This window comes from Solea solea, chromosome 10, assembly GCF_958295425.1.
Source record: "Solea solea chromosome 10, fSolSol10.1, whole genome shotgun sequence".
Taxonomy (NCBI): domain Eukaryota; kingdom Metazoa; phylum Chordata; class Actinopteri; order Pleuronectiformes; family Soleidae; genus Solea; species Solea solea.
This window is the reverse complement of record NC_081143.1, coordinates 12,233,800-12,256,683: the sequence shown is the minus strand read 5'-3', so window position 1 is coordinate 12,256,683 and position 22,884 is coordinate 12,233,800. Positions and strand designations below refer to the sequence as shown.

At 40.6% G+C, this 22,884-nt stretch overlaps 1 protein-coding gene across 2 annotated transcripts; it reads left to right on the top strand.

Annotated features, from left to right (window-relative positions):
* The first annotated feature begins 404 nt into the window (after window positions 1-404).
* Window positions 405-21,936, top strand: LOC131467418 (MORN repeat-containing protein 4-like). 2 transcript variants are annotated; one of them, XM_058641321.1, is made up of 5 exons: window positions 405-521; window positions 1,457-1,528; window positions 9,040-9,154; window positions 11,508-11,617; window positions 14,242-21,936. In XM_058641321.1, the coding sequence occupies exons 2-5, from the start codon at window positions 1,462-1,464 to the stop codon at window positions 14,394-14,396; spliced, it is 447 nt and encodes a 148-aa protein (XP_058497304.1). In that variant the 5' UTR covers window positions 405-521; window positions 1,457-1,461; the 3' UTR covers window positions 14,397-21,936. The 2 variants fall into 2 exon arrangements, with proteins under 2 accessions (XP_058497304.1, XP_058497303.1); XM_058641320.1 differs by having other exon boundaries at window positions 1,454-1,528.
* Window positions 21,937-22,884: the final 948 nt, after the last annotated feature.

The following is a 22,884-nucleotide window of genomic DNA, read 5'->3' as shown; positions in this document are numbered from 1 at the left end:
AGCCTTATTGGCTCCACCTCATTTAAAAACCTGCTCCACCACCACAGTGCAGCTGTTTTAGCTGCAGCGGGAACAATAAATCATGTTTCATAAAAGTGGACAAAACGCAGGTCTAATCACTAAATTGAAACTTGAAATGACACAGTGGCATTAAAGAGAAACCTCGCCGCCGTTTTTATAATCCTACAGAGACGCTGGGCGGAACATAAAAAGGCAAGGGCAAATGCTTTAAAGGAGGTGCACTCCGGCTAATTAAGTCATTGAACCCATTGCCCCAGACAAAGATGTCTCCCGCGGAGGGGACGGACAGTGAGCAGGAACAGCCAACGGGAGGGGGTGTTGAGTCGAGGTGGACGCTCAGCAGCCAATCAGAGCACGGCACCTTGGAGAGACACTGAGGCAGCTCCTGCCAGGACAGTGGCAGCCACAGAAAAGGCTGAAAATAACCGCTGAGAGGAGCAGAATTCCTCCAACTGAGTGATGTTGAGGAAAAAGGACCGAGTTGCTCGTGAATAAAACAGGTAAAACCATTTCTTTCACTCCTCCAGGCCTCCTCTCCCTCTTTCTCCCTCTCCATCAGTCTGCATGTGTGTGTGTTTTGGAGGCTGGCGGCGTCATACCGGCAGGATGAAAGGGATTAGGGGCACCGTTACTGTGGCAACATTAGATGGAGGGATACACACTCCTCCTCCTATCTAAACTGACAGCATGTCTGATGGCATTTGAGCAATTATTCAGCCTAATAAACGGCCCTTAGATGTTTTCTGTCTCATCGTGAAGCCTGAACGAGTCTTTGATGCTCCATGTGCAGCAGTTTGTCTCTAACCTCATTGTGAAACAACAGGAAGGAGGAGACAATGACACTACAGAGGACCATAGTAAACACAGCTGCTTCACAAATCCAGTAGCATATAGGCAACAGACTAGATATAGGATATAAACTGTGACAGAAAATGGCCTAGTCATATTTATATTTTCATCATTTCATATTGGGGTGAACAGTAGTAGTTGACAGTGGTATAAAAGAATGTAACTCTTCCAAATGCTGCACTTTAGCCTTTTTAGGGTCATATTGTCTTGTAAAATAATAATAAAATAATAAATTACCCTCACCTCCCAATCAATTGTATTATTACAATCGAATAAAGCAGATTTTGTTTTCTTGGCATCGCACAAAAAAACACAATTTTTTCAAATCTTTGAACTCTGACCTTGGCGCATGATGCTTGGCATGAAATCTGTTATTGAACTACATGAATATTTTGCTTTTAGTGTGAATGCACAGGAGGAAAACATGGTTATTATGGAGTGTCTTGAACCTATAATCTTAAACCCTGCAGTTAACCCACATGGGAGGTGATAGGTGGACACATGATCTGATGAACTCCCAGCTCTCAGTATGTGTGCGCCTGTGTGTGTCAGGTCTTGATGATGTTTTTTGTGTGTGTGCCAGCAGGACCCATGACCCTGACACGAGGATCCTTCACCTACTCAAATGGCGAGGAGTACCACGGCGAATGGAAAGAAGGCAAGACTGACCTTCTCAGTCACTCCATCCATCACTGACTTCATTGGCTTGCACAGACTAGTTATATTATAATTAAAACAATAAGGCACAAGCCCATGTAAATACCACTAGAGTTATGTTTGATTGATGTGATTAAGCTCTTAGCAGTAAAACATAGCAGTAGCATACAGCTAGAGGGTGGATATGTGCTGGGGTCCATCGCATTTGCGGAGCTCGGCTATTTGATGTGTTGCTTTACTAAATAAAAGTGATGGATCTATAGCTGGACTATAGCTGCATTTCCATTGCAAAGTACCAGGAACTGTTTTTAAGGAACTAAGAAGGTTCCTGCTGGCCATTGTTGTCTGTATTTCGACCATAGGAAGATTAGGTAAATTAGATTGATGACATGTGAATAACCCTCGGTCACAACACAAGTTGTTCCCTTCCAGTCCACTAGGTTGCGGTAATGTGAAAGACTACAGTAACAGTGTCGCTGATGTTTATATTTACATATATATAATTAATGTGAAGCTATTTTTAAGAGCTAATGCAGAAACTGATCAGCTGAAATAAAATACTGGAGCACAATACTGTAAGTACTGTATGTTAAGCATGTTCAGCACAGCAAGTAGTGTCCCCTTATCAGGGGCCTTGTTGGGGCCCAAAACTTCCATTTAGCTCCTAGATACCTGTGGTGAAAGCACACATTGTTAAGAGTATAGTCCCTATACGTAACAATGGTAGAAAAACAACATCATCCACATTATAGTGTTACCTATAAATCTTGCTTTCACTTTTTGCTGACTCAATCAACTGCTACCGCTACATTTATGACAGTACAAATGTAAGTAATATTAGCTTAGCTTTGGATAAAGGATGTGACGGGGGTATAGGGCTCGAGTTCAGTTATTTGTATACTGCTTTTCGTAGCATTTCTGCATTCATGCGCACATCGACAATTGCTGCGTCCCATTTACACTGAGTTGACCGCGGATCACCGATGCAAACACATCTCGGACAAACCATTGTTAGCCATTCCAGTCGACTTTCAGTGTTAAAACTCGGAAAGTCTGACTTCAGAGTACAACAGGAACACACCATAAGTAAACCTACACTGGACTGTTGTCAGGGAAGAAGTCACAAGTATGGTCGGTGGAAGAACAGCATAGTGGCTAGCACTGTTGCCTCACGGCAAGAAGGTCACTAGTTCAAATCCTGGTTCAACCAAGGTCCTTTCTATGTGGAATATGCATGTTCTCCTTGCGTGTGCTTGGGTTTTCTCCAGTTTCCTACCACAGTCCAATAACATGCAGAGGTTAACTGCACACTCTAAATTGAGCGTAGGTGTTTGTGTCTATATTTTGGCCCTGCGATGGACTAGCGACCTGTCAAGTGTGTGTGTGTGACCTGTCACCTTTCACCCATTTCATTTTCAACTGGGATTAGCTCCAGCCCCCCATGACCCTTGTGTGGATGATAAAGCGATAGACATCTCTGTTGGATGTCCTTTTGTTTTCTCTTATGTTGATCGATGGTAAATGGTCTGCATCTGTATGGCACTTTTCTAATCTTAACAACCACTCAAAGTGCTCATCGCCTTGATCCAACTGTGGGCTATTCCCTCAACAGCACTGCTCCCAGAGTCCACTACCACAATAAAGTGGCTGTTCTCACAGGAGTATAATTCAGATTTATTGTACTGTACTGTATTGGAGGAATAAAACTGTCCAAAAATGATTCATTATCGAGATTAGGACTGTTTTGTCTGGCACCTTTTTGTTCTTGTCTTCATGATGTTAAAACTGATTGCGTAACAATGATAGAAAAACAACATCATCCACATTATAGTGGTACCTATAAATCTTGCTTTCACTTTTTGCCGTCTCAATCAACTGCTTAATTGATTAAGTCCAGGGTTTTGCACCACTGAATAAAGTCACATGTCTGATGCTACAAACACGTCTATAGCGCTAGTTATTGCTGTAGCATGAGTTGAATTTTGAGGAAGTTTCACTTCAAATGAGGACGGAAGTGTTGCCTGAGTTAGCGGACTTGTTTTTTTAGTTACGTCTACAGTTCGTCCTTATGATGCATGCGGAGATGTCCTGTGCTTTGCTACAAGTACATAGCATAGTTTACACATCGTAGTTTTATTGTTGACAATGTTCATGACAAAACTCACAGGGAACACAAAATATGATCATGACGTTGTTTCCGATACGGATATTGTGACACCCCTACTCTCGCTATGATGCATGGCTTGGAGACAGTGGCACAGTCTAAAAGACAGGAGGCGCTGGAGGTGGCAGAGCTGAAGATGCTGAGAATTTCGTTGGGAGTGACCACAGTGGACAGGATTAGAAAAGAACATATTTCAGGGACAGCTCAGATGAAACGGTTTGGAGATAAAGTAAGAGAGTCAAGTTTGAGATGGTTTGGTGCAGAGGAGGGTTAGTGATTATATTGGACAAATGATGATGAAGATGGAGCTGCTGGGCAGGAGGAAAGAGGAAGACCACAGAGGACAAGGTGGAGGCAGATGATCCACTGTGGCGACCCCTACAGGAAAAAAAAGAGCTTGGCTGTACTCAGCCAACACATGTGCCATTATCGGATTAAAGGCGAGTGCTTCATGGAGAATGTGGGCATCGATCCCACTACTTCTCGCACGCTAAGGGTGCGTTCCACCATTTGAGCTAATTCCCCTTTGTGAAATTTGAATTTTGCCTGTAATAGCTCAAATACATCAAAGTGAGTTACCAGACTTACTGTAGTTTAAAGAATCGGCTACAGTGCACTTAAACCAGGCTCAGCAGCTGAAAGTCAGCTGACATTGCCAGACCTTGGCTGCAATCACATGTGCGTACTTCTTCCTTCTCCTCTACTGTCTTCAACACTGCGGTGCTGATAACATCAACAGGAGCTTTTGTTCTGTCATAATAAGCAACTCCGCTCTGAAAAAAACCACTCCCGTACTCCTGTTGTGTGGAGGCGCATTAACATCTTGCTCACGGCTGGAGTGTTTCTGGTAGGACTGCTTATTATGGCACAACACCTTCTCGGAGGAGAAGGTGTTTGACACCTGCCACCTGATGCTTCTACTGCTGCATCTCTACACCAGTGGCCAAATATGAATAACATGTGGAACAGCTATGATGTCTTAGCTCCTGAATGATCGTCCAGGGCAACACAACATGTGTAGTCCAAGTGTAGTGTAGTTCTTTCTTTAACTGGAATACAGCAACAGTAAGAGCATTGGAACTTCATTCAAATTCAGACATTTGTATATGTGATACAAAAGGAATTATGACACTTGAGTTGTCACAGAAAAAGTATTTGGCTTTTAAATGAACCTCTCACACAAATAGATTGCATCTAACGGTAAAAAAAAAAAAAAAAAAAAAGTGTCAAACTTAAGTCAGGAAGTTCAGACAGATTCACACACATTCACACACGCACACACAGACCATATGGCTCCAGTGAGTCTGCTGAGACTGTATCACATTACCTCAAACCAGTATTTGTAGGTTAACAAAAACACTTGGACAACCTTTAGGGCAAGGTTAAACAAAGAAAAAAAAAAGTTTGGCACCAACGCAGGCAGGAAACATTATGGTCTGTGCATTATTAACAAAAAACTGTAAGACAGGTTTGTCTATGCTGCATTAATACACACACAGCATTTAGTACACAACAGGTTTTTTCCAAGCAGGCAGCTGATGCCACTCTGTGATAACTCACAGGATGTTTTGATTGTTTTTGTTTTTTATTATCTTTTAAATCTGCTAAAAAATGGAAATGGAAAGAAGCGATGTCCTAATACAGGGGCTATTTGATTTATGTTGGGGGTATTTTCATGCTTCTCAGCTACAGTATGTGTGGGTCACGCTGGATAAGTGAGCAGAGATGTTTCGGGAACACTTTATTATGTATCAAGTTATCGGATTAGAACAGCCACACTGCCCGTGAGCTGCCGAGAATAGGAAGTGGAGAGGATCTTTGATCACAGTTCCAGTGTCTGTACTTAACACCAGTGCATCTGTTTCCTCAAGTGTGTAAAGTGCAGGCGATGTTATTTTCATTAGGCAGAAATTGAAGGTAAAATGTAACTGGTTATATGAATTGTTGTTTTTATTACTCCAGAATGATTCCCTTCATATCTCAGCTCTGTGGTGCCATTTTGAACCGCCATATCTGTACAGTAGCCCACATTGGACAAACTAAAGATGTTTGGAGTTTTGATGCTAACTGAAGGCGACAGTTTTTCCAACACACTTAGAAGGAAAGGGGGCGGTGAAGGATATTCAGCTGCAACATGAAACTTCACCATTAAGTGATTGATGAAGCTTACACACTGTACCTGTAATTCATTCATTATTTTCAACGAGGCTTTTATTGTGAATTATTTGTTCATCAGATCATGTGTCCACCTGTTAATTATTATATTAATGTACAGCTTCATAGCACAGAGTCCTGGTATTTAGTTGATACAGTGAACTATTAAAAATTATATTATTTAAAAAAGAACAAAATAGGGCTTAGAATATGATAGTGCAGCATAAAATAATAATTCATAATTATATAGCAGCAGGCAGGTTCCCTGTGTGATCAGATGTGCGTGTAGCAACACAGCAACTACTCAACGCACATGCATCCACGGTGGCCGAGGCGTTGGCCTCTAGGGGCAGCAGTGGATATCTGGGCCAAGACTTTAATTTAGCTGCTGCTTACAGTCTGCTGAGCAACAAGTCAGAATTTTTTACAACTGTATGTGAAAGTAAAATTTAAAAAAGCTGAAAGCCGATGCCCATTTTCAGGCAACAGTTTCTGATAACGACCATGTGACGTGATTAAAAGTGCAGTGAGATTCATTTGCTCAGTTACTGTTTCCCAAGGGCAAGTATTTGTTTTGCACACTGGATACAAAAATGTTTTCTCAACCTTTATGTACACTTCTCTTTGGTAAGCTCATGATTCACAGGCTCATCTCATCTTAACACTTCAATGGAAAAAACTAAAAAACTACAACCATGAGTGTAAACTGTTTTTATTGTCAAATAAATGTTCATATTTTCTATTCATCTTGTTTTATGTTACGAAAAGCTGTAGATTTCTTTTCTGGCTGATTTATTGGCTCGTCAATGACAAAGGCCAATTTGTGACGTTGTTGGAATTGACACTTTTTATTATTTAGCCGTTGTCAAGATGTTAATTGTTTTTAGTTGCTTTCCTTTTGACTAATTTATTTCCTTTATTAAGTGTCTCCCCTCACCATGTGATTCACACAACTGTTTTAACAGAACTTTAGTACACCAGGGAATATTCTCACATACCTTTGCCTACAACACAGTTAATGTCTGCCATTTCTGCCAAGTACAACTCATCGAGCATTCTCTCGATACTAACACCATATTAACTGAATTAACACGGTTGAATTTGCTCTGTGAAGTAGTTGGAACTCTCTAGGTGTTGTGTGTGTGTGTGTGTGGTGGGAGGTGTGATCAAGAACACAGATTGACACGTGTCGTGCAGCGTATCTCGGCATCCAAGCATGCAAAGTCACTGTTTGCACACAAACATGTAGGTGCATGTCGGACAGAGGTCTACGGTGTCACATGAATTATTTAGCAGCGCTCCAGTGGAAGACAGACCCGGGGCTCTCAGATTACAGGAAATAGGTTGGATACATCCACAACAGCCAGGGCAACAGCCAGAAACCATTTACTACTGTACTTCCCCTGTGCGGTCATTTAACATATGCATTACCGCTATTGATTGACATAAAAGCCGAACAAATTCAGCTAAACCAAAATTAGCCAGAGCCCGTGACCCAGCATGAGATTGGAGGGAGGCATTACAAAGGAGCTGAGCTCTGGATTAGAGTCCGTGTGCAGGGATCAAATCAAGGAGACAGGGAGGAAAGTGCCGCCGCTGCCGTCCACTGATAATCTGTACCATCAGCAAAAACGTCAACTGTTCGCTCCATTCGCTCCATAGCAGTCTGCTAAAACTCTCACACTGACACCACTTTATTTCAGCACATTCAGTCTATACACACAGGTTCTCTAAAGCTTGATGGAAGACACTGCTGTTGGCGTTTGTGGCCACTGTAACCTCTCAGACAAACCCGCAGATTGTTGCATTTCAGTGGCTCGTCCGTGAAATTCCTGCCTTGGGCTTCCAGGGCTAAAGAGCAGGATTTAAGCCCCAGTTGGCCCTCTTCTTTACCAACATACAGTATATAGAGACTGTATACTTAATCAAGTCTGGCCTCACATATGGATGCACTATGTGTTCGACTTGGAAAATGGAATGAAGAGCTCCAGATTTAGTTTTGGCCAAATCTCTTCTCCAAATCTCCTGCGAAAACCCTGCTGAGATTAGGCAGAGAGCAGCACTTTAAGCAGCCCTGACAGATGGACTGCCTAATTTACTTTGCCATTAGCTGCATGGAAGCTGGGGGGACAACACTCACTCGCCTCACCCCCACCTCTCCTCCTGCAAATCCCAATCTGCTGTTCGGGTGCTCCCCCCGAACTCACCATTCCAGATTTTCTCTCTCTCATTTTCATTGGTTTCATGCCATTTGGCGAGCTCGCGGTAAATCCTCTTCCTCACTTGCGACTGCTACGAGGCACCCAGGACCTCTTTGGACCTGTGTCCAACTGTGCCTCATATCCATTTATTCTCCTAATTCCTGCTGGGCTTGCTAATAGAGGTTGTAGGGATTCTAACTTCTTTCCCTACCCCATCAATCCTGATCCAGGGAAGCAAGAATTAGGAGGAAAATTGGATCTCACCTCCACGGGATCATCTTAAGAGTCGAGAAATGACAGAGAGCGGTTGTGCATTTTGTCTCTCATAACACCAATTATGAAAATGAACTGCTAATTCAAAAAGTTGGAAATCAAATAATGATGTAGCTGCTTTCTTAACCCCCACCGCTTACCCTAATTTCCCTCGAAAAATTAAACACCTTCCCATTAAGGTCTGAAAATCATTAAGGCGTTCATGCTGACATGAATGCTATATTAGTATTTCTCAACCTTACTGATTGTTTTATTCATTTATTCATTACTTCAATCTTTTACTGCATAGACATGTTGGTTATTATAGTTGTAATATTGAAACCGCCCAAGTTGACCAATAGAAATAGATAATAATTGTGATAGAAAACGAGCTGCACATGGATGCGCTGTATGAAAGTGTGAGTGAATGGATGTGACAGGGTGAATGGCAAAAACGGTAGTGTAAAGCAGCTGTGAGTGCTCATCACGACTAGAAAAGCATCTGTCCTTGAGGAAAGGAAACAATCCGAGACAATGTCCCGTGCAAGTTGTTGAGCTCAAAGGTGTAAAATGTTACGTGATGTCAGGAACAGTAAAAATGTACATGAAACTTGCCTTTGTTTCCTCTAAAAGTGCCGTTAACCTCATTATGTTCAGTATAGTTTGTTCAGACTATATGCAAGCCGTTGAATTTTCTATCTGTGTGTGTGTGTGTGTGTGTGTGTGTGTGCACTGCTGCAGGTCTGCGTCATGGCCTGGGTCAGCTGAACTTCAGCGATGGGACGTGCTACACCGGACAGTTTGAGAACGGTCTCTTCAATTGCTGTGGGATGCTGGTCTTCCCTGATGGTTCCAGGTCTGTGTCTCCCCTTGTGTTTACCGGACCATTGATCTTTGAAAATAATGTCATCTTTTGAAGGGATAATATTCAATTTGTGTGATATTGATCAGAAGTGGTCCACTGCTCAGAGTCCTGATTTGAATCACTTTTATGACTTAGAGCACTGATGATTTAGATTCAGACTTGAATGTTGAGTGCATTCAACTTTGTTTGTTATTGTATTATTATACTGAGCCAATAAAAGTATTGTAAAAGAAAAATTCTTGTCAAGTCACATTACACTGGCAACACCTGTGAGCAACACCTTTCCTTTTAGATTCTGCCCTCTTTGTTTGATTTTGCTCACTCAGGTTGTGCAAACACAACGGTCCTCCATTTCTGATACATGAGGACACAGGAAGAATCTCAGTGCTGGCTTTCACAACATCACGTGTTGAATTTAAAGCCTTTTATATTTGAGTGTCAGCTCTGAGTGGAGCGCTGGAGGCAATCGTGTAACTCGACTCACAGACAAACTCAGTGAACTTGGACATGAAACAACATTTTGGACTCAAGTATAATGACTGGACTACATCTGTAAGGAGAACCTCCTGTTACCTTTAAAGTCTCCGAAGTGTAGCTTTGCTTGTCGGTGATAACTATTAACAGTGCAGTTGTCTCTGTGGTGCAGAACGGCACTAGCATTGTCAACAGTGGAGAATAAACACCTTCCTTTTCTTCTGCTATGCAACTTATGATGTCGAACACGGGGTCTGACTTAAATGCATGACTTAATGCATGTACTTTTCTATTTTTGTGCAAACTCATTTAATTGCCCAAAAGTTCTCCCCTAATTACACGTAACGCAACCTCCTTAAAGGGGCAAAACTTGGCTTACAACGCTTCAAATGTAAATGTTTTATTTGTCATTTACTTTAAGGTAAAAATGCACAAAGCTGGATCTACTGATCGTGTGTGGCAGACACAAAGTTTTGGCTTTCAGAATTGTTTGAGCACTTCCACAGCCTGAACATGTTCAGTGTCAAATAGTCGGAATTCTCTTGTGTTGAGAATCATTCCTGAGCAGATGGAAACATTGGCCTTTCATCGGCTCCTCTTTGTCTGGTGAAGATTCACGTTAACAAAAGTGTTGCCCCTTCGAGGACGTTTGTTGCAATATCACTCAGAGACAGAAGAACAAAAACTCTTTCATTCTTCAAGGGCTACTGAGACACCAGAACATATTATTTAAGGTGTTCAATGGTGAGTCTTCCGAATCTCACAGTCACAGGAGAGAGCATTTTCTGCTTCTGTGGTTTGGCACTAAATTAGAGTTTGTGATTAAAATGGACAAAAGACATATCTAAACTGTACTTCTGATTCTCGTGAACCCAGCATTCTGAGACTGCCTTAAGCGAATCTTTCGATTTAGCAAAAGCTTTCACTTGAACTCAAGGATTAATTGATTACAGTTTGGGAGTCGGAGGTCGTGGTCAAAGTCGTTGTGTCCTCACAAAAACGTTTTGTCTCATGAAAGAAAACATCTCAAGATCAAGGAATCCTCAAATTTGAATTGACGACTGTGACCTCATGTTTTTGTGAATATGAATATCACTGAAACCATTTTTTTTTTTCTAACATTGCATTAACATTCTCTTGCACTGAAAGAGTTGATTTTATTGGCACAATGATGGCAGTTGAAGATAAAAAAGACACACGAGTGTGATATATCAAATAGATTTTGTGTAAAAAATATATGCAACAGAAATGGATATTGCAGTCCCAATGGAATGCAAGGGAAAAGAGATTGTTGATACAGACATTATACTGATATCAATTTTAATCATAATCATAATGGCAATACTACTACTGCTAATGATAATAATAATAATAATAATAATAGCCTCAAAACTAGATCTGGATCCTGCAGCCTGCAAAGATGAGGTCACAGAGCGTGAGAGAGAGACTCTAGATTTATCTCAGGGTAAAACTGGAACTGAACTACATCATCGTGCTTGTGTGATTATTACTTTTACTTTATCATATCTTGAGTCAGTTACAGTGTGTGGTGACTTGCTGTCAAAGCTTCTACCTCGTCTCTTTCTCCTCTGTTTCCATTAACTCCTGTCTGCTGTTGTCAAAAGAGGCAATAATGCAAGGACAATCTTGCAACGCGTGTGTGACGTGAGAATGTGTCAAAGGAAGAAGAAATAGCCGAAGACATATATGACTTACATGCCTGGAATTCCAAACATTCAAGGACAATTTTGCCAAAGCCAATCCTTCATCACTGTACATGCAACAAACAATCGCTGTAATTCTGTAGCGTGATGAGGGAATGTCAGATTTTTTTGTCATGACCTTTGTGAATTTTGTTCTCTCCTTTCAGGTATGAAGGTGACTTTGTGCAGGGGAAGTTCCATGGTGCTGGAGTCTTCACTCGCTTTGATGGGATGAAGTTTGAAGGCGAGTTTAAAAGCGGTTGTGTGGATGGCTACGGTAAGACGTCGCCTTAAGAATCACACAAACGCATGTGTTGTTGCGACAGCAACCTTTCAAAGCAGGTTAGAGACTCAAGCCTCTGTAAGAATCCTAAAAAACAAACAATCCAACACGTGACAGCAACAGACGCAACATGACGCTGATGACGTACGATGAGCAACAGGGAACAAGCATGTTGTAGCTTTCTGTGAGAAACGGTGTCGAACGACTTTTGCTCGGAGGAGCTGAACAGTCACTTTAAATGAAAGCAACAGTTGAATCAGAAGACAGCTGCTCTTCTGTTGGATGTATACAAAAGCTGCCTTTTTTTAGGAGATTCTGGAGATGGTCAAAACGTTGTCCTTACCTGCAGCCAGTGATGTGACATAAGGCACATTTCTTCTTAGTACCTCCTTAACATGGGCGGTGACACAAACACACAAACTAGTGATGGTCAAAGCAGGTGTTTCTGGTGTAACTGAATCATTAGACTCGATTAATTAAAAAAGATGTGTTCACCAAATCATTCAGTACTTCCTGCAAGACCAGAGCACAGACATCGTCTGACAGTCACTGAACTGAACGGGTTGTGATTGGCTACATACACCAGACTCACAGATTTTTACAGCCAAGACAGCTGGAGATGAAATGTCTACATGTCTACAACAAATCCAAAAGGAGCGAGCAGAAACAGGTTAGAAAAAGAAGACAGCAGCTATATACTGTTTATACTCTTTATACTGCTGCCTAATTTGGGGGAAAGAGATGATGAGAGCCATGGTGAGGTGATTGCCAAACATAGAGTCAAGACAGGATCTGAAATGAAACTTTAAAAACTGTAGGAGAACTTGTGACACATGGTCACCTGGTGACTAATCACATTGCACAACAAAATATGATGTTGTCCACAACAAAAGGAGATTTTACAGGCGCACAACACCAGAGGAAGTCCACAGTACAGTAAGTTTGTGTCCGACCACGGTCAGCTGGGACTCCTCTCTGCGTCTCAGGCCTGCATGATGCAAGCAGGCAATCTAGACTTAGACTATAGATGTTTTTTTTATTTGTGAGGATTTTTCTGTCACAAACAAAGAAGCAACACACAAACAAAAGCCCATCAAAGACGTGATTATGTGGAGAGGTGCACTGACGCATCCTGCCTGACATTAAAGGTCAAACTTTAAAGGCTTATACCATAACGACAAATGCATTAAAGAATAACATTACTTCCAACTTTCTCTCTTCTGCACTTCTGACATTTCTTACCTTTTACATTTATTTTAAATTGATGCCGCTGTAATCAAATTAAGATAGATTTTTTTTTTTTTTACCAGCCGGGTCCCCTGTGTTCTTTGTTCTGATACCAGGTATTTTAAATACTTTTTTAATTATATTAAACAGTGAATGTGTTAATTGACTAAGTGAAGCTTCCTATGTCTCAGCTGAGTCTAGTCTGAGGAGGTAATCAACACTCTTTTTATTTGAGCACTGCTGGGTGGCGAGGGTGGAACAATGTGTCACCTTGACAACTGGGTAATTTTTGTACTTTTAAAAATAGAGATGGAACATAAAGATTCCTTGAGTTTCCTCACATCTGACAACCTGAAATCAGAGCAGATGTAGGGAGCGGCGTCTTTATTTAAAGTTTAAACATTAACTTCACTTCACTTCAAGGATCAGTTAACCTTAAGTCGCTGCTTATATGACACAAACAAGAGCTCAAGCACAAGATGAAAGTGTTAAAGCCTCAGCTTGAACACGTCAAACAAACTTTTTTATTTTCAAATCAAGTCGACCGTCTGGTTTCTTGTCAAGTGTTTGTTTTCCTTTGTAGTGAAAACAGAAGAGCGTGTATGTGGAACCAAATCTGCTTGAAATATCAAAAGGTTGTTTTTTTTTTGTGTGTTTTTTTTTTCCTGACATTATATTTTATTTTGTATATAAGGTCAAATAATGATTGTTTTTTTTGCTGTTTGAAAATCTGACTCAACATAGATTTTATTCCCATCGTCTATATTTATGGATAACTTTTACTGAGCACATTTCAAAAATTAAAATAACTGTTCATAAAAAACAATAAAATAAAAAATAAAGCTTGAAATGTAAGTCAGTAAAATCACAAAGAATATGAATCAAATATAATTTATATGCCTTAGACTGGCCGGTTTTCCTTTGCCCTTCATCTTTCCTGCCAATCTGTCCTTAATAATAATAAATGATAAAAATGGCCCAAACATATCTTTGCAAAAAAATGAAATAAGGAAATGCTCTCTGACAAATGAACTGTATGTGTTTGAAAAAAAAAACAAGAGTTAAAAATGCATAAACGTTTAGTTTGAGTTGTTTTTAATAATTCATCAACTTCTTTAATGTGAAGATTTTCTGGTTTCACATTTGAAAACATCGTCATTTCGAGGTTTTGGTAAAAAACGGATGAACATTTCCCAGCATTTGCTGACATTTTAATGAACTGGTTGATGGAGAAAATAATCGATGGTGAAAATAACAGTTATTTATAATCCCAGTCCTGGCCTCTCATTGTCCTACAATCCCATTCTTGTTTATACTTTACACCTGTCTATGTGCCTGTAGCACCTGTTTACCACAGTGAAACGTGTTGTGATCTCCTCTGTCTGGTGCAGGAGTGCTCACGTTTACGGACAGCGGCCCCGGTGCTGGAGGCAGCAGCCATGAGGGCCTGTTTGAGACCAACCAGCTGATAAAGACAGAGAACAGCCAGGAAGCCGTGCAAAGGGCACAGGCGGCCGCCGCCAAAGCCCGAGCTCTGGCCATGTGACCCAGATGACATGACCCTCAGTGCCCCGCTGATCCACCTCCCATCGCTCTGCTGTTGGATTGAACAACAGTCAAAAAACAATTCTTATCTTTCATTTATAATCTATTTTGTTCTTCAGCTTTTTTCTTTTTGTATTATTTCTTAAACCGATTAGGTAAATTGGACACTCTAAATTGGCTGTATAGGTGTGAGTGTGATGAATGACTGAATGAATGGTTGTTTGTCTCTATGTGGGTTTGGACTGGCGACCTGTGCAGGGTGTACCCCGCCTTTCACCCTATGTCAGCTGTGATTGGCTGAATGAGTGTGTGAGTATTATTTCTTAAACCTAAAAAAAAAAAGCTGCAGTATATGATCTTGTAGAAAACAACATCTCCAGCATATTTGTGTTGTATACATATCTTCTCTGCCTTTGATTAGAAAGCCACTGATTCAGGATCAATTCAGCCAAACACAGATTTACTGTTCAGTCAAAACACTGGTGCTAAATCTGTTTCAGGGTCAGCTCACCTTACAACTGTGGATTCAATTTTCTAGTGAACACTGATGTGGTGATTTTCATGTCAGAGAATGCCAGAACATCTGAGTTTAAACTGGGCTAAATTTATTCAAATTACATGTTTACTTTTGTTCATGCAAAAAGAAAATCTTCACCTGAATGACATATCGTATATAAACATGTAAATCAGATTCTTCCTTTGTCTTACAGCTGTGAAAATCCAGCAAATTACTTGGCCTGTTATGCTAGATGTGAAACACACATAGGTCACCACAATATAGTGTATTGCAGTGCCTTTAAATGGCAATCATGAGAAGTTTTGGAAATGACATGCTTGCTATTCAAATGGTCACCTCCGTGTTCACCACACTCCCGAGAGAAGTCGGAAAAACCACGGAAGCAAACGTATCCTGGGACTATAAGCGATAATATAAAGCGTATAAGCAATCCTATGTCAGGGTTTGTGAGGTTGCTCTGAGTTTCTGAGTTGGAAATCCGAGTTCAGGGAGCTTAGAAATTCCCAGGTCTGACTTCAAATGGAACAAACCATCAAAGATTTCAGAAACATTCCACTCGCGATGTTGTGAATACATTATGAGGAGAGCGTTCAAATGGACTCATCGCATAATAAACACATTCATTACGCCACTCAAATGGCGCCATGAGTGTAGGTAAATATCCTGCCTAATTATTAATGAATGAGGGCCACATGTTTGGTGTAGTGGTCAGCACTCCTGGGTTCATGACCCAGTCAGAACGAAGGCTTCTTGCTGCATGTTCTCCTCGTTTGTGCATGTGTTTTCTCCGGGTTCTCCAGTTTCCTCCCACAGTTCAAAAACATGCAGATTTGGGGATTAGGCAAAGTGGACACTCTAAATTAACCGTGAGTGTGAGAGTGGATGGTTGTTTGTCTCTGTGATGGACTGGTGACCTGTCCACGGTGTGACCCCACCTTTCGGCCACTGTCAGCTAGGACTGGCAGCAGGATAAAGTGGTAGTGGATGAGTGAATTATAAGTTGAAGGGTAAATGAATCTACATATAATATTAAAGTATAATAAACTACAGTTACTAAAATAACTTAATTAAGCCGTGACATTTGTTGTGGTGCATTCACACTGGATGCACAAGTATGCACATGTTTGCTCTCACGGGGGAAATCTCTACACTGATCAAAATATTTCAACTCAATTCATGTGGAGCAATGCAAATTAGCATCTATTTGAGTGTTTGCATTCACTTTCTTGTTTCATTACAATGAACAATTATTACACTGCATGTTTACTTAGTTTTTTTTTTTATAAATATAGTCGTGGAGAACTATGATGAAATGAACATGCAAATAATGAAAGCATCAACAAACCAAACTTTTGACCTTTAAATCACCAACTCAGAACTTACTGGCTTTTCCTGCCTTCCTGTTAAATACACATGTGTTCACACGTCTGACCTCATGTTGGTGCTCCAGCACCCACATATCAATTGTTTATTATTAGTAGTTAGAGTTTTTTTTTTCCTCACTCAGTGCCGTTACAGCTCAGTCTGATCCCAAATCAGCAGGAACATCCTCCTCAGTGCCGACCACACAGTGCCAACAGGCTGAGGCTGATCCTGAATCAGTGGCTCAACAATCAGAGAAGTAGTGTAGTGGTGATGGTGGAGGAGAGTGAGTGGGGGGATAATCAGCAGAGGGGAATGGAAGTGCCCTGCATGCCACAGTAATGATTGCAATTTCTGTTCTGGAGGCAATTTGGTAATAATGTGCAATTCCTGCCTGACAGTAAGATTCCCTCTGCAGCATGAGACGCTGAACTGCTTTTGTCTTTGTCGGTCAAGGGTTTCATTCCAAAATATATGCAGGTGTTTTGTTTTAATACTCATTTGTAATTTTTTACCAAATATGTTATAATTATTATTATTATTATTATTATTATTATTATTATTATTAATAATAATAACAATAATAATAATAATAATAATAACAATGATAAATATATAGAGCACTCTTCAAAGGTGCTGATCAAAACAATATTCACAAAAATCATTAGAATTCAAAGACCACAATAATCATTTTGAGAAAATAATTAAAAGGTGTGAAAAAGTCATTTTATCATTATTTTGATTCCATTCCAATTGGAAGAAAAACATTTTTTAATAACATTTTAATGAATGTCCTAACAGAAAAAAAAAACATCAAATTTAAAATAAATAAATAAAGTCCAAATAAAATTCATTAATAAATAAGGATTAATGATGATAGTGAGTCGCGTTGTTTTTGAGAGGAAACTCTTCCGTCGCTTTGCAGCTGTTCGTCTGCACTTTGTTTTTCCCGGATTTCGTCATCAGTGTTAAATGTTTGTGTATAAATCACAAAAGAAAAAAGAAAAAAGAAAACACACAAACCTAAGGAATAAGAAAAAAGAAGTGAAAGCATCACTGTTGTGAACTTAACAAAGCTCTATCTAACACATAGTTCACGCGTGTGTGTGCCTGCTGGGAATCAGTGTCTGTCTGCGTGAAATGAGACTGTGTGTGTGTGTGTGGTCGTGCTGTGGGGGTGTCAGGCATTAAACGGGAAATAGAGTTAATTGTCAGTTATGTGATTATCTCAGAGTAAGATTAATTTGGGATGTGGTTCGGGGGCTGACGTCGCCCTCACTGAACAGTTTGGCAGTGACATCTGCAGTAAATGTGACAGACTGATGAAGGCATCTCACACCTTTTAATTGGCTCTGGGATCCAAACAGTGACACTGTTAAATGCAGTTAACTGTTGCCTTGAGGTGAGGTGGTGTTATATTTGACTTATACATATGTATGTATATGTATATATATATGTATACATATATGTATATATCTATTTATATATATATGTATACATATATCTTTTTATTACAAAGTGTGCTTCACTGATGGTATGGTGTTTTTTTTTATGATGGAACAACCTCATGTTCTTTCACAGGAGTCTGATCGCTGAAACCCTTTAAGATGCACCTTAAAATCTCAACTTGAAAAGTTGCCATTTGATATTAATGTGTAGTTTTCACCCGTGATGACTTATTTCATGTTTCACTGTGAACAGTCTCCACAATGAAGGAGTCGGAATCCACCTAGAAACAGAATTCACACGTACATTTTGTCGCAAATAGTCAAACTTCAGCCTTGTGTAAAGCTGCTGTCAGTGATTTACAATAGTGTTAATAATCTAACTACTATCTTACTCAGTGACATGGGTCTGACTGTTAAGCCCATTTTCCACCTATAGTCTCAGCTCGACTCGCCTGGACTCACTTGTTTTGTTTCCATTGCAATATAGTTCCTCCTCAACGTGGGCGGAGTCATCACTGCACGGCTCCATGAAACTGCTGTGACTTTTTTTTACACACACACACAAACGAGTGACTAGTGACTTTGTGCTGTCGCTAAATACACCAGACTTACATTTTTTCATTTTACACATGTCCCTGGTAATTGTAGGAGATTAACCCACGTTTTTTAAGATTGTTAAGTCTTTTTTACTGATCTACAGTTCGGCATTGTTTGGCTCGATTCTTGTTTTGGAGGTCACGCTCATGCCTCTTCCTGTGACGGCACTCTGACCACGTCACGCCTATAGCGTCAGCTCAGCTCACTTGGAACCTCGCCAGAGCAGGTACTAAAATAAGTACCTGGTACCAGGTACTATCACAAATGGAAACACAAAATAACCGTGCTGAGGCGAGGCGAGTAGCACTAGTGGAAACATGCCATTAGACCACACCTGTTTGTCTAAAATCTGTCATGTGACCAAACTCTATACAAAAGCAATGTAATGGACACACCACGGCGTGAATGGTACATTTGATCTGAGCATAGAAGTAGGCTGTAAGGAGGAGAAGGGAGGGGAAATACTATAAAAAAAACTAAATCAGGTGTGAATTCTGTCTTCCAAGTGAATTCAGACTATAAGAGGAGACTAAATGCCTTTTCAGTGTTTAAAAAAACAAAAAGAAAACATGTACATTTTAAAGTTTGACTTTTATCTCGGCTTCATGACTGTTTAATGTCCACCTGTTGATGTGTTGTTGTTGTTGTTGTTTTTCTATTGTAGAATGTACGTTTTTTTGGTTTTTTTTTCTCTTTGCATGTCAGAACCTGAGTCTGTGCCAATGGAAACTGTAATTGTGTTACTTACTTCAAACAAACACACACACACACAAACATTACTTTGATTAGTTACACAATGCTCACCCTCTCTCTCTCACACACACACACACACACACACAGGTACGGCAGAAACCAAACCCATTACAATAATCACCACTGTTATAAAAAAACATGAGAGCAGCATTGTGAAGCTCTGTACCTGTTGGTACAGACGGAGTTAAACGAGTGCCTGAACAACAACCTCCTTCTACTGTGCTTTGAATACTTTAAATATACTGTGTGACTGTTTTATCGTTTCTCAAGTGTCACTGTTGTTTTTGTGTCTAAAGTAAGAAAAAGAAGAAGAATGGCAGTGTGATACTGCAGACAACCTCCAGGGCGTGATCCACATGTCTCTGCCTTCACTTTAGGGAGCTAGCATGTTATTTAGTTACGATGGATAAACTGTGTCCTAATCCAAAGGCTCCTTCAAACATGGATTATCCAAAAAGTGGGATTGTGACTGGCCTAACCTAACCTCAGCAACAGCTTGATTAAGAAATAAAAAAAAAGGAGGCATCAAATGACTAAAATATTACAGGAACACAAAGTATTATAGTGCCAAAGATGACTGACCTCCTTCAGACTCTTATTAACACTCATTATCACATACAAGACCTCGCTGATCCGGCTCATGTTGATTTATTTGTAGCCACTGACACAATGTGATCATAAAATCATAAATCACAAGTAATGCTTTAAGTCAACTGATCTTCTCTTTTCTATTTTTTTTTGGTTTGATGCATTTTTGTTAAAAAAAAAAAGTGAGATAAAAATATGAGCTGTTAGTGGTCAATGCAGTGCGGCTCCGTTGCTAGCAGGAAGTGGGAATGTGAAAGGGAAGTCCTCTGGGGACCAGACATAGTCCATAGACCAGTCTTATTTATAAGTCACGTAGACCACATCCTCTTAAGAAGGCAGCCCCTGGGTTGGGACACAGTTTGTAGTCTTGACCAGTGAGTATCACACTCATGTGAGTTTTCAGACACTGTCTTCTCTCTGCTGTGGGTTCAGCTTCAGACAGACAAATGTGTTCCGCAAAGACAATGCAGGCAAAAACAGTGTTTTTCAGAAGTAGATTTCTTTGATACTAGTGGAGAGAAAACATGATCTCCACTGCCTTTATCACCACGGCACCTTTGGTTGATTGCAATGTTGCCATGTGTTGAAAAGCCGAACAGCAGAACAACACTTTATACAAATATGACAGGGACATCATCACTAACTAGGGTTACTTAAACTACTCATCTTCCAATTTTCCTCTGGAGCGCTGTGACCCATTTACTAGATTTGCCTTTAGGAATAAAACATAAAAAGATCTTATATCACAAACTAGCAGGATGTTTAGAGCGCACATGCATGGTTAATGCCTTATCGCACCATTTTAAAGAAAGTAAAAAATAAATCTGTATATACATATTTGTCCAGATCAGCACCAATGTTTTAATAGTCTCTTCCTTATATAAATGAAATGGTAAAGAATAAGTAGGACATGTTGAGGCTCAATGCACCTGCCACTGCCCAGATACTGCACTTGTGGTTGTTCAGAGGGCAGCACAGGGTGGAGAGCGTCTGACGGCAACGATGTTGTGATGACGGAACCTGAGGCCAGATTCAGCCTTTCTGTGTCCACAAAGGACAGCAGTGTCTGCGTATGTCTGCGCTGATCGGCACTGTCGCAAACATTCACCAACTGTGCATACTCCACGCAGTTACAGCACGTTTAAGTCCACTTGGTGATGCAGTCTTGTTTTGTTTGAAGTAGATAAAGAACAATAAAGAAAACAATGATCACACTTGGAGAAGCTAGCACTCAAAGAATACAAGGACAGAGAAATGGGAGCCAACTCCTGGTGAGAAACTGCTATTAGAGAGAAACGTGACATCACAGTACGCATGCGTGGAACACTACACCGTTCACCATCACCACTGGATTGTACAATCGTATGAATCAACATGTTGTTTCATACAAACTTTCTTCCTCACACCTTTTGTGGTATAATAGTTTTTGGGTTAGGTTAGTCTGAGCTAGACTGTGACAGTAAATACCTGGTGTCAAACATCCAAAGCAATGGAAAGCGGACAGAGGAGGTGAAGAGGAGAGAACAGGCAGCGTGGAGTGGGTGGCGACGAGTGTCAGGGCTGATGTGTGACAGAAGGAGAGCAGCAAAAGTGAAAGTGAAGGTGTACAAAACCCTGGTGAGACCTGCTATGATGCATGGCCTGGAGTCAGTGGAACTGTGTAAAAGACAGGAGGCGCTGGAGCTGAAGATGCTGAGATTTTGGTTGGGAGAGACCAGGATGGACAGGATTAGAAATGAGCATATAATCCAGGGACAGCTCGGTTTGGAGAAAAAGTAAGAAAGTGAAGGCTGAGATGGTTTGGTCACGTGCAGAGGAGGGATAGTGATTATATTGGACAAAGGATGTTGAAGATTTTTTTTATGAAATCCTCCAGTTCACATCTGCATCACACCTTTAAACACTGGAAAACACCGAACTCTTCCTCACAAATGCAAAGTCTTTTCCAATAAAAAAAGTTTCTCCATTGTTGAACTGTTGGCAGCCAAAGGAAAAAAACAAATAAATACAAGGAGAACAAAAGGAAAGCTCCATGTATTCCTATATGCGTTTAATACACTGAGCATAAAAGAGCCTTAACATTTAAATCACAACACCTTCAAACACCGGAAAACACCGAAGTCGAGGTCTGCTGTTGAAAATTGAAAAAAAATTGAAAAAAAGTGTTACTTTGTAGCTGTTTCTTATGAATGTGTTGCAAAATGATGTCATAAAGGCTGTATTTGTAATATTAAATGGTGGTGGGGGTGAATAAATGACAAACATGAAAAACTAAATGAAGCTTCTTTTATTTGTCTCCTTCTCGCAGAGGCTCGAGGGGAAATACTGCAAAGTCAGAACAATGAAAGGTGCACACGACCACAACTCAACACACACACACACACACACACACACAGAAGGAGGGAAGGATTTTGAACCCTGATCACACATCTTGGCAGGTGTAGTGATTATTTGTGGAGCTAGGCAGTTAGGAAGCAAAACTCCCTCCCTCCCACCCCCACCCCACCCGTCCTCCATCCCTCCCCCCACCCACTCTCTCTGTTCTGCTGTCACTAAAATAGCTTTAAGGTGTGTTTAGGTTGGACTTTAACCCCGCCGCCTATTTCGTCTCCTTGGAAACCGTCCAGAGTTCCCTTAATTTGTATCATCTCAATCCCAAGTGCTGCAGCAGTTTTGCCTGTTTGCCCCTAATCATGGAGCCTGTTGCCATGGCAAAGTATTTAAATATGCTCTGCAGATCATCTTCACCTAACACACGAGAAGTGGCAGCTATACATGTATATACGTGTGTGTGTGTGTTTGTGTTTGTGTGTTTTCTTTTGTTCACACAAAAAAAAATAAAACCTATCTCTCCTTAGGTTTTGGTCCATATCTGGGGGGTTTTTAAATTTCATTTTCTGAGCACATGATTTCTCATTGCTGCTCCCCTGCTTTTCTTTCCATCTTATTCCCCAGGGAGGGATTGCCTATTTTCTATTTCACGCGTTCCTTAAAGAGAGAAGGGCTTTTGTCTGTTATCTTATCAGTGAGGCTTCACGGCTCCCAAAAGCTTTGGTCATGTTTAGAGAGGAAATGCACACGGCATACTGATAAGAAGAGGCCGGGCACTGCAGGGACACACCGTGTCACTACATGTGCAACTGCTACCAAATAAGAACTGGCAGAATGAAGGGGGAAATTAAAGAGAAAGAGAAAGAAAACAGATGCCCAGCTGGATTCTGCCT